Consider the following 17,075-nt stretch of genomic DNA (forward strand, 5'->3'; position numbering starts at 1 on the left):
TGGACATAATGTTTATTACCTCTACATTGATGGACATAGTATTTATTAGCCTCTACATTGATGGACATAGTGTTTATTAGCCTCTACATTGATGGACATAGTGTTTATTAGCCTCTACATTGATGGACATAATGTTTATTAGCCTCTACATTGATGGACATAGTGTTTATTAGCCTCTACATTGATGGACATAATGTTTATTACCTCTACATTGATGGACATAATGTTTATTAGCCTCTACATTGATGGACATAGTGTTTATTAGCCTCTACATTGATGGACATAGTGTTCATTAGACTCTACATTCATGGACATAGTGTTTATTAGCCTCTACATTGATGGACATAGTGTTTATTAGCCTCTACATTGATGGACATAGTGTTTATTAGCCCTACATTGATGGACATAATGTTTATTAGCCTCTACATTGATGGACATAATGTTTATTACCTCTACATTGATGGACATAGTGTTTATTAGCCTCTACATTGATGGACATAGTGTTTATTAGCCTCTACATTGATGGACATAGTGTTTATTAGCCTCTACATTGATGGACATAGTGTTTATTGGCCTCTACATTGATGGACATAGTGTTTATTAGCCTCTACATTGATGGACATGATGTTTATTAGCCTCTACATTGATGGACATAGTTTTTATTAGCCTCTACATTGATGGACATAGTGTTTATTAGCCTCTACATTGATGGACATAGTGTTCATTAGCCTCTACATTGATGGACATAGTGTTTATTAGCCTCTACATTGATGGACATAGTGTTTATTAGCCTCTACATTGATGGACATAGTGTTTATTAGCCTCTACATTGATGGACATAGTTTGTATTAGCCTCTACATTGATGCACATAGTGTTTATTAGCCTCTACATTGATGGTTATAATGTTCATTAGCCTCTACATTGATGGACATAGTGTTTATTAGCCTCTACATTGATGGACATAATGTTTATTAGCCTCTACATTGATGGACATAGTGTTTATTAGCCTCTACATTGATGGACATAGTGTTTATTAGCCTCTACATTGATGGAAATAGTGTTTATTAGCCTCTACATTGATGGACATAGTGTTTATTAGCCTCTACATTGATGGACATAGTGTTTATTACCTCTACATTGATGGACATGATGTTTATTAGCCTCTACATTGATGGACATAGTGTTTATTAGCCTCTACATTGATGGACATAGTGTTTATTACCTCTACATTGATGGTTATAATGTTTATTAGCCTCTACATTGATGGACATAGTGTTTATTAGCCTCTACGTTGATGGACATAATGTTTATTAGCCTCTACATTGATGGACATGGTGTTTATTAGCCTCTACATTGATGGACATAGTGTTTATTAGCCTCTACATTGATGGACATAATGTTTATTAGCCTCTACATTGATGGACATAGTGTTTATTAGCCTCTACATTGATGGACATAGTGTTTATTACCTCTACATTGATGGACATAGTGTTTATTAGCCTCTACATTGATGGACATAATGTTTATTAGCCTCTACATTGATGGACATAATGTTTATTACCTCTACATTGATGGACATAATGTTTATTAGCCTCTACATTGATGGACATGATGTTTATTAGCCTCTACATTGATGGACATAGTGTTTATTAGCCTCTACATTGATGGACATAGTGTTTATTAGCCTCTACATTGATGGACATGATGTTTATTAGCCTCTACATTGATGGACATAGTGTTTATTAGCCTCTACATTGATGGACATGATGTTTATTAGCCTCTACATTGATGGACATAGTGTTTATTAGCCTCTACATTGATGGACATAGTGTTTATTAGCCTCTACATTGATGGACATAGTGTTTATTAGCCTCTACATTGATGGACATAGTGTTTATTAGCCTCTACATTGATGGACATAGTTTGTATTAGCCTCTACATTGATGCACATAGTGTTTATTAGGCTCTACATTGATGGTTATAATGTTCATTAGCCTCTACATTGATGGACATAGTGTTTATTAGCCTCTACATTGATGGACATAATGTTTATTACCTCTACATTGATGGACATAGTGTTTATTAGCCTCTACATTGATGGACATAGTGTTTATTAGCCTCTACATTGATGGACATAGTGTTTATTAGCCTCTACATTGATGGACATAGTGTTTATTAGCCTCTACATTGATGGACATAATGTTTATTACCTCTACATTGATGGACATGATGTTTATTAGCCTCTACATTGATGGACATAGTGTTTATTAGCCTCTACATTGATGGACATAGTGTTTATTACCTCTACATTGATGGTTATAATGTTTATTAGCCTCTACATTGATGGACTTAGTGTTTATTAGCCTCTACGTTGATGGACATAATGTTTATTACCTCTACATTGATGGACATGATGTTTATTAGCCTCTACATTGATGGACATAGTGTTTATTAGCCTCTACATTGATGGACATGATGTTTATTAGCCTCTACATTGATGGACATAGTGTTTATTAGCCTCTACATTGATGGACATAGTGTTTATTAGCCTCTACATTGATGGACATAGTGTTTATTAGCCTCTACATTGATGGACATAGTGTTTATTACCTCTACATTGATGGTTATAATGTTTATTAGCCTCTACATTGATGGACATAATGTTTATTACCTCTACATTGATGGACATAATGTTTATTACCTCTACATTGATGGACATAGTGTTTATTAGCCTCTACATTGATGGACATAGTGTTTATTAGCCTCTACATTGATGGACATAGTGTTTATTAGCCTCTACATTGATGGACATAGTGTTTATTAGCCTCTACATTGATGGACATAGTGTTTATTAGCCTCTACATTGATGGACATAATGTTTATTAGCCTCTACATTGATGGACATAGTGTTTATTAGCCTCTACATTGATGGACATAGTGTTTATTAGCCTCTACATTGATGGACATAGTGTTTATTAGCCTCTACATTGATGGACATAGTGTTTATTAGCCTCTACATTGATGGACATAGTGTTTATTAGCCTCTACATTGATGGACATAGTGTTTATTAGCCTCTACATTGATGGACATAGTGTTTATTAGCCTCTACATTGATGGACATAGTGTTTATTAGCCTCTACATTGATGGACATAGTGTTTATTAGCCTCTACATTGATGGACATAGTGTTTATTAGCCTCTACATTGATGGACATAGTGTTTATTAGCCTCTACATTGATGGACATAGTGTTTATTAGCCTCTACATTGATGGACATAGTGTTTATTAGCCTCTACATTGATGGACATAGTGTTTATTAGCCTCTACATTGATGGACATAGTGTTTATTAGCCTCTACATTGATGGACATAGTGTTTATTAGCCTCTACATTGATGGACATAGTGTTTATTAGCCTCTACATTGATGGACATAGTGTTTATTAGCCTCTACATTGATGGACATAGTGTTTATTAGCCTCTACATTGATGGACATAGTGTTTATTAGCCTCTACATTGATGGACATAGTGTTTATTAGCCTCTACGTTTGGTGTGGTGGGACACCGTGTTTTCCGTGTCCGACTCTAACTGCTGATTCATGTCTAGACATATACATACTGTTTATCTACCAAAGAAAGGTATGTTAATTACTCACTTGAGTATACAGTTGACGTCGGAAGTTTACATACACCTTATCCAAATACATTTAAACTCAGTTTTTCACAATTCCTGACATTTAACCCTAGTAACAATGCCCTGTCTTAGGTCAGTTAGGATCACCACTTTATTTTAAGAATGTGAAATGTCAGAATAATAGTAGAGAGAATGATTTATTTCATCTTTTATTTCTTTCATCACATTCCCAGTGGGTCAGAAGTTTACATACACTCAATTAGTATTTGGTAGCATTGCCTTTAAATTGTTTAACTTGGGTCAAATGTTTCGGGTAGCCTTCCACAAGCTTCCCGTAATAAGTTGGGTGAATTTTGGCCCATTCCTCCTGACTGAGCTGGTGTAACTGAGTCAGGTTTGTAGGCCTCCTTGCTCGCACACGCTTTTTCAGTTCTGCCCACAAATTTTCTATGGGATTGAGGTCAGGGCTTTGTGATGGCCACTACAATACCTTGACTTTGTTGTCCTTAAGCCATTTTGCCACAACTTTGGAAGTATGCTTGGGGTCATGGTCCATTTGGAAGACCCATTTGCGACCAAGCTTTAACTTCCTGACTGATGTCTTGAGATGTTGCTTCAATATATCCACGTAATTTTCCTGCCTCATGATGCCATCTATTTTGTGAAGTGCACCAGGCCCTCCTGCAGCAAAGCACCCCCACAACATGATGCTGCTACCCCCGTGCTTCACGGTTGGGATGGTGTTCTTCGGCTTGCAAGCTTCCCCCTTTTTCCTCCAAACATAACGATGGTCATTATGGCCAAACAGTTCTATTTTTGTTTCATCAGACCAGAGGACATTTCTCCAAAAGTACGATTTTTGTCCCCATGTGCGTTGCAAACCGTAGTCTGGCTTTTTTATGGTGGTTTTGGAGCAGCAGCTTCTTCCTTGCTGAGCGGCCTTTCAGGTTATGTCGATATAGGACTCGTTTTACTGTGGATATAGATACCTTTGTACCTGTTTCCTCCAGCATCTTCACAAGGTCCTTTGCTGTTGTTCTGGGATTGATTTGCACTTTTCGCACCAAAGTACGTTCATGTCTAGGAGACAGAACGCGTCTCCTTCCTGAGCGGTATGACGGCTGCGTGGTCCCATGATGTTTATACTTGTGTACTATTGTTTGTACAGATGAACGTGGTACCTTCAGGCGTTTGGAAATTGCTCCCAAGAATGAACCAGACTTGTGGAGGTCTACAATTTTTATCTGAGGTCATGGCTGATTTCTTTAGATTTTCCCATGATGTCAAGTAAAGAGGCACTGAGTTTGAAGGTAGGCCTTGAAATACATCCACAGGTTCACCTCCAATTGACTCAAAAAGAAAGTCTATATACAGTGTGTGCAAATGGCATGATGAGGTAATGATGTCAATTAGCCTATCAGAAGCTTCTAAAGCCATGACATCATTTTCTGGAATTTTCCAAGCTGTTTAAAGGCACAGTCAACTTAGTGTATGTAAACTTCTGACCCACTGGAATTGTGATACAGTGAATTATAAGTGAAACAATCTGTCTGTAAACAATTGTTGGAAAAATTACTTGTGTCATGCACAAAGTAGATGTCCTAACCGACTTGCCAAAACAATAGTTTTAAATTTTGTTTTTTATTAAACCTTTATTTAACCAGGAAGGGCTCATTGAGATTTAAAATCTTTTTTTTCAAGAGCGTCCTGGCCAAGATAGGCAGCGCCAAGTCATTACAAAAATTACAGACAAACAACATGAAAAACTTCAAGTAATCTAGTAAAAACCATAGAATTCACAAGAGTATAACAAACTCATAAAACAGCAAATTAAAAACATTGACAGGTCAGGGAATCAGTCTCAAGAATATCATCAGTGATTTAAAAACACCAATCGGGACCAAGTTCTTCCAGTTTAACAGTATTTTGTAAGGCGTTTCCAAGACGATGGAGCAGAGTACATAAAAGCCCTTTTACCAAATTCAGTTCGGACATTTGGAACAGTTAGCAAGATAAAGTCCAGCGAACGAAGAGACGACCCACCACATTTCTGAACAATAAAAATGCCCAAATAAAAAGGTAGTAAACCCAAAATGGCTTTGTAAATAAAAATATACCAGTGACTGAGCCTACGAGTGACTAGAGAAGGCCAGCCAACCCTGGTATACAAAGTGCAGTGGGGCATAAAGGTTTTGCAGTTTAAAATAAATCTCAAAGCGCCATGGTAAAGGGTGTCAATTGATCTCAAACACTGAGCGGAAGCATTCATATATAAAATATCCCCATAGTCTAGTAAAGGCATAAATGTAGCTGATACTAGCCTCCTCCTGGCTTCAAAAGAAAAACAGGCCTTATTCCTGAAATAAAATCCCAACTTCAGCTTCAATTTTTTTGTAAGTTGTTGAATATGCAATTTAAAAGAGAGGCCGTCAAGATATGTTTCTTGTTAACAAGAAATTTGTGGAGTGGTTGAAAAATGAGTTTTAATGACTCCAACCTAAGTGTATGTAAACTTCTGACTTTAACTGTATACAGTTTAAAGGAACAAAATTCATGAAATATATGCTGTCTAGTGCTTTCAAACAATATTCATGTATTGATAATATCAGAGACTCACTTGGAGTCTTCGTTTGAAGAAGCTGAGATCTCTAAACATGGAGACAATATGTTCAGGAGGGACAGAAATAGATCTGGGGGGGTGGAGTTGCAGTTTACATCCAGATTCATATTCCAGTAAAACAACGTCAGGACTTAATGTTGAATGGATTAGAGGCTCTATGGGTACAGGTGTATTTACCATGTTTAAAACCTGTACTAGTTGGTTGCTGCTATAAGCCACCTGGTGCTGATGTGAAATATCTTGATGGAATTTGTGAAATGTTGTATATCTGATGAAAATAGGGAAATATATTTTTGGGGAGTTATGAATATGTATATATATTTTTTTAACACCAACTGTCCAATGAGAAAGAAACGTATTTCTGTTGCCATGCAACCTGACCCATGTTATGACATCACCAACCAGAAGGTTCACTAATAGGTCTGGTATTACATCATCAACTTGTATGGATCACATTTTTACAAACATGGCTGAACGTTGTTCTGAAGATGTATCAGTGGCACTAGGTTACAGTGATCATAACTTGGTTGCACTCACTAGGAAAACTAAAATACAAAAAGGCTGGCCCTAAGTTAATCTACCACAGGCCCTACAGAGGGTTCAATCAGGACTCATTTGTGGATTAGATTAAGAATGTGAAATGGTTAGTAGTGTGTAGTAAGGATGATCCTGAAATGTCACAAAGTTTGTTTATGAAATTATTTATGAGAATAGCTGATAAGCATGCCCCTTTAAGAAAATTCACTCTGAGGTCAAACGGTGCCCCGTGGATTGATGATGAGCTGAGAAATGTAATGATTCAACGTTAAAAGACCAAAACAGCAGCAGATAAATCTGGCACTCTGTTTGATTAGCAAAGTTATTGTAAATTAAGAAATCTTGTGACCAAGCTAAACAATGGAAGAAGAAGGGATTCTATCAGTAAATGGGGAAAAAACTGTGGAGAACGTTGAAAGCTATTATGGGTAGGAATTCCAACATGTCCGCCCTCTTTTGTTGAATCAGAGGGTATATTAATTACAAAACCACACGGCACTCACAAACTTCTTTAATGAATATTTTACAGGCAAAGTGGACAAGTTGAGGAATGATATGATTCCAACTGATGGCTCCATGTCATACACCTAGGGTTGCACATTCTGGGGAATATTCAGAGGTGGAAACTTTCCGTTGGAATTAACAGGAATATATGGGAATTAACGGGAATATATGGGAATTAACGGGAATATATGGGAATTAACGGGAATATTTGCAAATTAATATTATTACCATTTAAATGTAGATGTTCTTTGTATTGGATATATTTACCATGTCAAATGGAGACAGAAACATAAGTAGACATCATTACAAATGATTAAATCCTTCCAATAGAAAAAAAAAAAAAAACTATTTAGTTACGAATTGAACTTTAATTAAATGAGTTAACTCTTCACATGTTTGCAAAAGTAAAAAAAAAAACTGCTTTCACTGCTCCTAATAGTCGTCCTAATAAGCTTGCTGCCTGTGTTAAGTAAATTATTGGAAAAAATTTAATGTGTACAAATCATGGATTATTTCTCATGTCTGATAACGGGTTTCTAGCATGCATACAAAGATGGGCGTTCTACGAGTACGGCCTTAACACAAATGACGGAGGATTGGTTAAAGAGTTTGGATGACAGGAAGTTAGTTGGTGCAGTGTTGCTGGATTTCAGTGCTGCTTTTGATGTAATTGATCATGATCCGTTACTAGGTAAACTCAAATTGTATGGTTTTAAGTCTGCAGCTCTATCCTGGATGGAAAGCTATCTATCCAGGAGAAGGGAAAAAAGTGTTATTTAATGGTAGCTTTTCAAACAGTAAAGGTATACCCTGTGGTGTTCCTCAAGGAAGCTGCCTAGGCCCACTTCTCTTCTCTCTCTTTACTAATGATTCACCTTCAGTAATGAACAAAGCAAGAGTGGTCATGTATGCTGATGACTCTGCAATGTATAGCGCAGCATCAGAATGTAATGGGCTAACAGACGTACTGAGCTGCAATGAACTACGAATGGTGTCTGAGTGGGTTGATATGAACTAATTGGTGTTGAACATTTCTAAAACTGAATGTATTGTATTTGGTTCAAGATATATGCTTGCTGATGATCCCCAATTGAATTTGTCGATGAATAGAAAGCATGTAGAGCAAGCCTAGGCCTCCTGGTAGTATGAATTTGGGATATATCGTCCCACAACTGTCCCAGAGTCAGTTTGGAATAGGCTATTTCTTTTTTTTTCGACAAGCTGACCAATAAAATAGGTCAACTTTTCTACTTTGGGGGATAGTAGATTGCACAGTACACTGAGGAAGTGGCCACGGAAATCAAGTGACAACATCACAAAGATGATTGGTGAAATCGAATCTACTCGCGCATATGAGAGACTTGAGGCATGGCCGCAGGAAGATGTTTTAGGGTGTGGTGTGGTGTGGATATTTTTATCTTTTTTTTTCCTTACAATTATTTTTATATTGTGATCTATCAGGGAGTGCTGCCACAGGCTTATTGAAAGCGGTGATAGAGCTTTACATTTATTACTGACATGACTCCTCACCCTCCTAACAAATTACTGCAGTTTGAAGCTACTGATCTGCACACCGGTGTCTAACTTGTCCCGCAGTATGTATGGGTGCGTTGAGAAACTGCGATGTGATGCTGAATTTTGAAACGCTTTGGGAGGCACGAGCCTGGAGAGAAGGCACGAGCATTACTGGTGACTGAAATATTAAACGGGCAGTGCAGTTAAAAAGTAATCTTACTGTTTAAAAAAATAATAATTGTGCATTCGGAAGTATTCAGATCCCTTCCCTATTTCAACGTTTTGTTACGTTAAAACCTTGTTCTAAAAATAGATTATATATTTTTTTCCCCCTTATCAATCTACACACAATATCCCATAATGACAAAGCGAAACAGGTTTTTAGAAATGTTTGCAAAAGTATTACAAATGTAAAAAAACTGAAAATACCTTATTTACATAAGTGTTCAGACTCTTTGCTATGAGCCTCAAAATTGAGCTCAGGTGCATCTTGTTTCCATTGATCATCCTTGAGATGTTTCTACAACTTGATTGGAGTCCACCTGTGGTAAATTCAACTGATTGGACATGATTTGGAAAGGCACCCACCTGTCTATATAAGGTCCCACAGTTGACAGTGCATGTCAGAGCATAAACCAAGCCATGAGGTTAAAGGAATTGTCAGTAGAGCTCCGAGACAGGATTGTGTCGAGGCACAGATCTGGGGAAGTGTACCAACAAATGTCTGCAGCATTGAAGGTCCCCAAGAACACAGTGGTCTCCATCATTCTTAAATGGAAGGAGTTTGGAACCACCAAGACTCTTCCTAGAGCTGGCCGCCCGGCCAAACTGAGCAATCAGGGGAGAAGGGCCTTGGTCAGGGAGGTGACCAAGAACCAGATGGTCACTCTGACAGAGATCCAGAGTTCCTCTGTGGAGATGAGAGAACCTTCCAGAAGGAAAAACATCTCTGCAGCACTCCACCAATCAGGCCTTTAATGGTAGAGTGGCCAGACGGAAGTCACTCCTCAGTAAAAGGCACCTAAACGACTCTCAGACCATGAGAAACAAGATTCTCTGGTCTGATGAAACCAAGATTGGCCTGAATGCCAAGCGTCACGTCTGGAGGAAACCAGGCACTGCTCATCACCTGGCCAATACCATCCCTACGGTGAAGCATGGTGGTGGCAGCATTATGCTGTGGGGATGTTTTTCAGCAGCAGGGACAGGGAGACTAGTCAGGATCGAGGGAAAGATGAACGTAGCAAAGTACAGAGAGATCCTTGATGAAAACCTGCTCCAGTGTGCTTAGGACCTCAGACAACAACCCGAAGTACACAGCCAAGACAACGCAGGAGTGACTTCGGGACAAGTGTCTTAATGTCCTTGAGTGGCTCAGCCAGAGCCCGGAGTTGTAACATCTCTGGAGAGACCTGAAAATAGCTGTGCAGCGATGCTCCCCATCCAACCTGACAGAGCTTGAGAGGATCTGCAGAGACGAATGGGAGAAACTCCCCAAAATACAGGTGTGCCAAGCTTGTAGCGTCATACCCAAGAAGACTCTATGCTGTAATCGCTGCCAAAGGTACTTCAACAAAGTACTGAGTAAAAGGGTCTGAATACTTATGTAAATGTGATATGTCCGTTTTTAAATTGTTTATTAATTTGTTGTAGTCAGGCTACAATTCAGATAAACCCAGTGCTTAATTTGTAAGTCAGGAGGTCCCAGAACACATAGTGAGCACGGGGGTGGTTATCTATGGTGCTCCGAGGACACAGAACACATTGGGGAAAAAAGTGTCAAACACAATGTAGCAGACAGATGTAAACAGCCTAGTAGCCTACTATCTATGGTGGTGAAATGTACAGCATTTTAGATGCCACTGCAGTATGCCCACATACTTGAGTATAGCTGCAGTAGTCTGAATTTCTTTAGAGTCTAATTTTCTAGACACTTACTATTTTCACACACACACACACACACACACACACTCAGCTGTGATATCACAATATCTGAATATAACTTCAAATAAAATAAATCAATGTAGACTACAGCAGAACACGTATGATAATATATCATCCTCCGGTCTATGTGATTAATACGAAGCACATATTCATATTACAAACTTGTTCTGTGCTGTGAAGGTAAAGGTTTTCAAAACCTACCCACAATGCCTCTCTCCATGTCCATTTAACTCCTGAGAGTCAACTTCTGCCTCAAAGCCATGATGGCTGGGACGTGGCTGTAGCCATGAGCGGGCCTTATGGCTGGGACGTGGCTGTAGCCATGAGCGGGCCTTATGGCTGGGACGTGGCTGTAGCCATGAGCGGGCCTTATGGCTGGGACGTGGCTGTAGCCATGAGCGGGCCTTATGGCTGGGACGTGGCTGTAGCCATGAGCGGGCCTTATGGCTGGGACGTGGCTGTAGCCATGAGCGGGCCTTATGGCTGGGACGTGGCTGTAGCCATGAGCGGGCCTTATGGCTGGGACGTGGCTGTAGCCATGAGCGGGCCTTATGGCTGGGACGTGGCTGTAGCCATGAGCGGGCCTTATGGCTGGGACGTGGCTGTAGCCATGAGCAGGCCTTATGGCTGGGACGTGGCTGATCTGAGGTCATTTCATAACGCCGTACAGTAGACTACTGTCTGATCTGAGGTCATTTCATAACGCTGTGCTGTAGACTACTGTCTGATCTGAGGTCATTTCATAACGCCGTACAGTAGACTACTGTCTGATCTGAGGTCATTTCATAACGCTGTACTGTAGACTACTGTCTGATCTGAGGTCATTTCATAACGCTGTACAGTAGACTACTGTCTGATCTGAGATCATTTCATAACGCTGTACTGTAGACTACTGTCTGATCTGAGGTCATTTCATAACGCTGTACTGTAGACTACTGTCTGATCTGAGGTCATTTCATAACGCTGTACTGTAGACTACTGTCTGATCTGAGAATTACATTTACATTCTGTTTCCCCGTCTCATCCTGCTCCCTCATACAGGGGGTGAATCTGAGAAGTATTTCCTTTAGAGATTCACCCATAGAGATTAAACAATCAATAGTGTCGTCTGTGACATAGGGTAGTGTCACCAGCGAGCCAATCATAACGTCTGATGTATTGGCTTCAAAAAATTGAATGTGTGATCTCATGATTATTCATGACCTTTGACCATGTGTAACCTCTCTGCTGCTGGAGCATGGTCACCGTGGCAGCATGGTCACCGTGGCAGCATGGTCACCGTGGCAGCATGGTCACCGTGGCAGCATGGTCACCGTGGCAGCATGGTCACTCTCTCTCTCTCTCCATCTCTCTCTTTCTCTCCCTTTCCCTCCCCTCCCTCCCCCCCTCTCTCTCCCCCCTCTCTCTCCATCTCTGTCTCTCTCTCTCTCCCTCTCGCTCCCTCTCACTCTTTCTCTCCCTTTCCCTCCCCTCTCTCCCCCCCTTTCTCCCCTCTCTCTCCCCCCTCTTTCCCTCCCCTCTCTCCCCCTCTCTCTCCCCTCTCTCTCTCCATCTCTGTCTCTCCCTCTCGCTCCCTCTCACTCTTTCTCTCCCTTTCCCTCCCCTCTCTCCCCCCTTTCTCCCCTCTCTCTCCCCCTCTTTCCCTCCCCTCTTTCCCTCCCCCTCTCTCTCCCCTCTCTCTCTCCATCTCTGTCTCTCTCTCTCGCTCCCTCTCACTCTTTCTCTCCCTTTCCCTCCCCTCTCTCCCCCCCTTTCTCCCCTCTCTCTCCCCCCTCTTTCCCTCCTCTCTCCCCCTCTCTCTCCCCTCTCTCTCTCCATCTCTGTCTCTCTCTCTCGCTCCCTCTCACTCTTTCTCTCCCTTTCCCTCCCCTCTCTCCCCCCTTTCTCCCCTCTCTCTCCCCCTCTTTCCCTCCCCTCTTTCCCTCCCCCTCTCTCTCCCCTCTCTCTCTCCATCTCTGTCTCTCCCTCTCGCTCCCTCTCACTCTTTCTCTCCCTTTCCCTCCCCTCTCTCCCCCCTTTCTCCCCTCTCTCTCCCCCCTCTTTCCCTCCCTCTTTCCCTCCCCCTCTCTCTCCCCTCTCTCTCTCCATCTCTGTCTCTCCCTCTCGCTCCCTCTCACTCTTTCTCTCCCTTTCCCTCCCCTCTCTCCCCCTTTCTCCCCTCTCTCTCCCCCTCTTTCCCTCCCCTCTTTCCCTCCCCCTCTCTCTCCCCTCTCTCTCTCCATCTCTGTCTCTCTCTCTCGCTCCCTCTCACTCTTTCTCTCCCTTTCCCTCCCTCTCTCCCCCTTTCTCCCCTCTCTCTCCCCCTCTTTCCCTCCCTCTTTCCCTCCCCCTCTCTCTCCCTCTCTCTCTCCATCTCTGTCTCTCTCTCTCGCTCCCTCTCACTCTTTCTCTCCCTTTCCCTCCCCTCTCTCCCCCTCTCTCCCCTCTCTCTCCCCCTCTTTCCCTCCCCTCTCTCCCCCTCTCTCTCCCCCTCTCTCTCCATCTCTGTCTCTATCAGATGGAGATAAGGCCCCGGCAGCAGACACAGTCACAGTAGAAGAAGAGATGAGCTGTGTCAGTGATACAGAGGAAAGAACCCGCCCTTCCTCCCCCAAACCTCCCCATCTCTGACCCCAACGCCCTCCTCCTCTTCCTCCATCCCTCTGGACCACAACACTACCCCAACACCCACCTCCTCTTCCTCCATCCCTCTGACCTTCAACCCCCTGGACCACAACACTACCCCAACACCCACCTCCTCTTCCATGGTCGTCCAGGATCGAGGCCTGGGTCTGGGGTTAGGCCGGGACACCATGGATAACCCTCTGGATAAGGACCTGTCCCTCTCCTCCATCCTGGCTCTGCTGTGTGGGGGGAACCCTCTCCAAGGCCTGGGTAGAGAGCTAGCTTCCAGCCCACCCTGTGCCCTGGAGCCTGGGGTTACGACCCTGGGAGGAGAGGGAAGGATGAAGGGAGGAAGGAGAGAAGGAGGAGGAGGAGGAGGAGGAGGAGGAAGAGAAGGAGACTCTTCTCCTCCGCTGGGTTTACTCCCAGATGTCCCTCCTCTCTCCCAGCATTCTCTGCAGCTCAGCGCCCTAGCCCAGAGAGTAGCCAAGAACTCTTCCTCCTCCTCCTCTCCTGCTGCTGTCTCCTCTAATCAGCAGGTGTCTGGGTGTTCCTCCAGGGACTTCCAGGGGAGACCGGCAGGGCTGGATGTGTGGCCCAGCCTCGGGTGCTCCTCGGCAGGTAAAGAGGGCCGCCTCTCCCCTGATTCAGCCATCCAGAGGCTAAGGGCAGCAGCAGCCAATGCTGTGCTACACAACAGGCCCACGACACCCTCCTCCTCTTCCTCCCTTTCTTCCTCCTTTATCCCCTCCTCCTCTTCCTCCCTTTCTTCCTCCTTTATCCCCTCCTCCTCTTCCTCCCTTTCTTCCTCCTTTATCCCCTCCTCCTCTCCCTCCCTCTCTTCCTCCTTTGTCCACTCCTCCTCTCCCTCTCTCTCCTCTATAGCTGCAGGAGGTGCAGGGTTACAGGAGGGCTTGTGTCTGACCCTGGACTCCTTCCCCAGCCCCCTCTCCGCTCCCTCCTCCTCCGCTAGCTCCACCCTCACTGCCCTGTCCCAGAAGGTCAACCTGCGAGGTCGGGGTTCAAAGGTCACCGGGTCAGAGGTGACAGGCTCAGGCCAGCAGCGCTCTACCTCCCCCTACTCCTTCCACTCCCCCGCTCCTCAGTCTCAACTCACAGAACAGAGCTCCTCTAGGGTAGTGGAGAACCAGAGGGGGCTGTTGCCAGAGCCTAGCCCCAGAGAGGAGAACCAGGGCTCAGCCCCTCTTCAGCCCCAGGTGGAGATGCCCAGCCTGGATCCATTACTGATCACCAACCCCCTGGGAGAGATCAACCCTGGAGGACCAGCAGGTAGACTGTCTGTGTGTAAAGGGATTTCATTGGAAAGTGTTACAGTATAGAAACGTGACATGCCTCCTCCCTCCACCAGGTGTATTCCAGTGTTCAGTGTGCGGTCTACAGATGAAGAGGAAGAGCTATTGGAGGAGGCACATGTCGGTTCACACAGGGTTAAAGAGTCAACAGTGTCAGCTCTGTCCCTTCCGTTGCGCGCGCAAGGACAACCTGACAGCACACATGAAGGTTTACTCTCACACACGCACGCACGCACGCACGCACGCACGCACGCACGCACGCACGCACACACACACACACACACACACACACACACACACACACACACACACACACACACACACCTCACAGCACATATTAAGGTTCACACACACACACACACACACCTCACAGCACATATTAAGGTTTACACACACACACACACACCTCACAGCACATATTAAGGTTCACACACACACACAACCTCACAGCACATATTAAGGTTACACACACACACACACACCTCACAGCAAATTAGGTTCACACACACACCTCACAGCACATATTAAGGTTCACACACACACACACACCTCACAGCACATATTAAGGTTCACACACACACACACCTCACAGCACATATTAAGGTTTACACACACACACACCTCACAGCACATATTAAGGTTCACACACACACACACACACACACACACACACCTCACAGCACATATTAAGGTTTACACACACACACACACACCTCACAGCACATATTAAGGTTCACACACACACACACACCTCACAGCACATATTAAGGTTCACACACACACACACACCTCACAGCACATATTAAGGTTCACACACACACACACACCTCACAGCACATATTAAGGTTCACACACACACCTCACAGCACATATTAAGGTTCACACACACACACACACACACACACACACACACACACACACACACACACACACACACACACACACACACACACACTCACAGCACATATTAAGGTTTACACACACACACACACACTTCACAGCACATATTAAGGTTCACACACACACACACACACCTCACAGCACATATTAAGGTTTACACACACACACACACACACCTCACAGCACATATTAAGGTTCACACACACACACACACACACCTCACAGCACATATGAAGGTTTACACACACACACACACACACACACACCTCACAGCACATATTAAGGTTCACACACACACACACACACACACACCTCACAGCACATATTAAGGTTCACACACACACACACACACACACACCTCACAGCACATATTAAGGTTCACACACACACACACACCTCACAGCACATATTAAGGTTCACACACACACACACACACACACACACACACACACACACACACACACACACACACACACACACACACACACACACACACACACACCTCACAGCACATATTAAGGTTCACACACACACACACACACACACACACACACACACACACACACACACACACACACACACACACACACACACACACACCTCACAGCACATATTAAGGTTTACACACACACACACACACCTCACAGCACATATTAAGGTGTACACACACACACACACCTCACAGCACATATTAAGGTTCACACACACACACACACACACCTCACAGCACATATTAAGGTTTACACACACACACACACACACCTCACAGCACATATTAAGGTTTACACACACACACACACACACACACACCTCACAGCACATATTAAGGTTCACACACACACACACACACACACACTCACAGCACATATTAAGGTTCACACACACACACACACCTCACAGCACATATTAAGGTTCACACACACACACACACACACACACACACACACACACACACACACACACACACACACACACACACACACACACACACACACACACACACACACACACACACACACACACACTCACAGCACATATTAAGGTTCACACACACACACACACACACCTCACAGCACATATTAAGGTTTACACACACACACACACACACACACCTCACAGCACATATTAAGGTTTACACACACACACACACACCTCACAGCACATATTAAGGTGTACACACACACACACACACACACCTCACAGCACATATTAAGGTTTACACACACACACACACACACACACACACACTTCACAGCACATATGAAGGTTTACACACACACACACACACACACACACCTCACAGCACATATTAAGGTTTACACACACACACACACACCTCACAGCACATATTAAGGTTTACACCCACACACACACACACACCTCACAGCACATATTAAGGTTTACACACACACACACACACACACATTTGCACGCACAAGTACATGGACAAAATATTTTAGTTGAATCCACATCAATTATCTCAATATTATGCTTTATAGTCATGA

The 17,075-nt window shown here is 43.4% G+C and overlaps 1 protein-coding gene across 5 annotated transcripts in view; it reads left to right on the top strand.

Moving 5' to 3' along the window:
* Positions 1 to 17,075, top strand: part of LOC106578196 (zinc finger protein 827) — a 53,700-nt gene that overhangs the window by 15,811 nt on the left and 20,814 nt on the right. For all 5 annotated transcript variants that reach the window (XM_045711392.1, XM_045711395.1, XM_045711394.1 and 2 more), the window contains exons 2-3: positions 13,251 to 14,647; positions 14,727 to 14,878. In XM_045711392.1, the coding sequence (XP_045567348.1) occupies positions 13,498 to 14,647; positions 14,727 to 14,878 (1,302 nt within the window). In that variant the 5' untranslated portion in view covers positions 13,251 to 13,497. The remainder of the gene's footprint in view (positions 1 to 13,250; positions 14,648 to 14,726; positions 14,879 to 17,075) is intronic.

This window comes from Salmo salar, unplaced genomic scaffold, assembly GCF_905237065.1.
Source record: "Salmo salar unplaced genomic scaffold, Ssal_v3.1, whole genome shotgun sequence".
NCBI classification, from domain to species: Eukaryota; Metazoa; Chordata; class Actinopteri; order Salmoniformes; family Salmonidae; genus Salmo; species Salmo salar.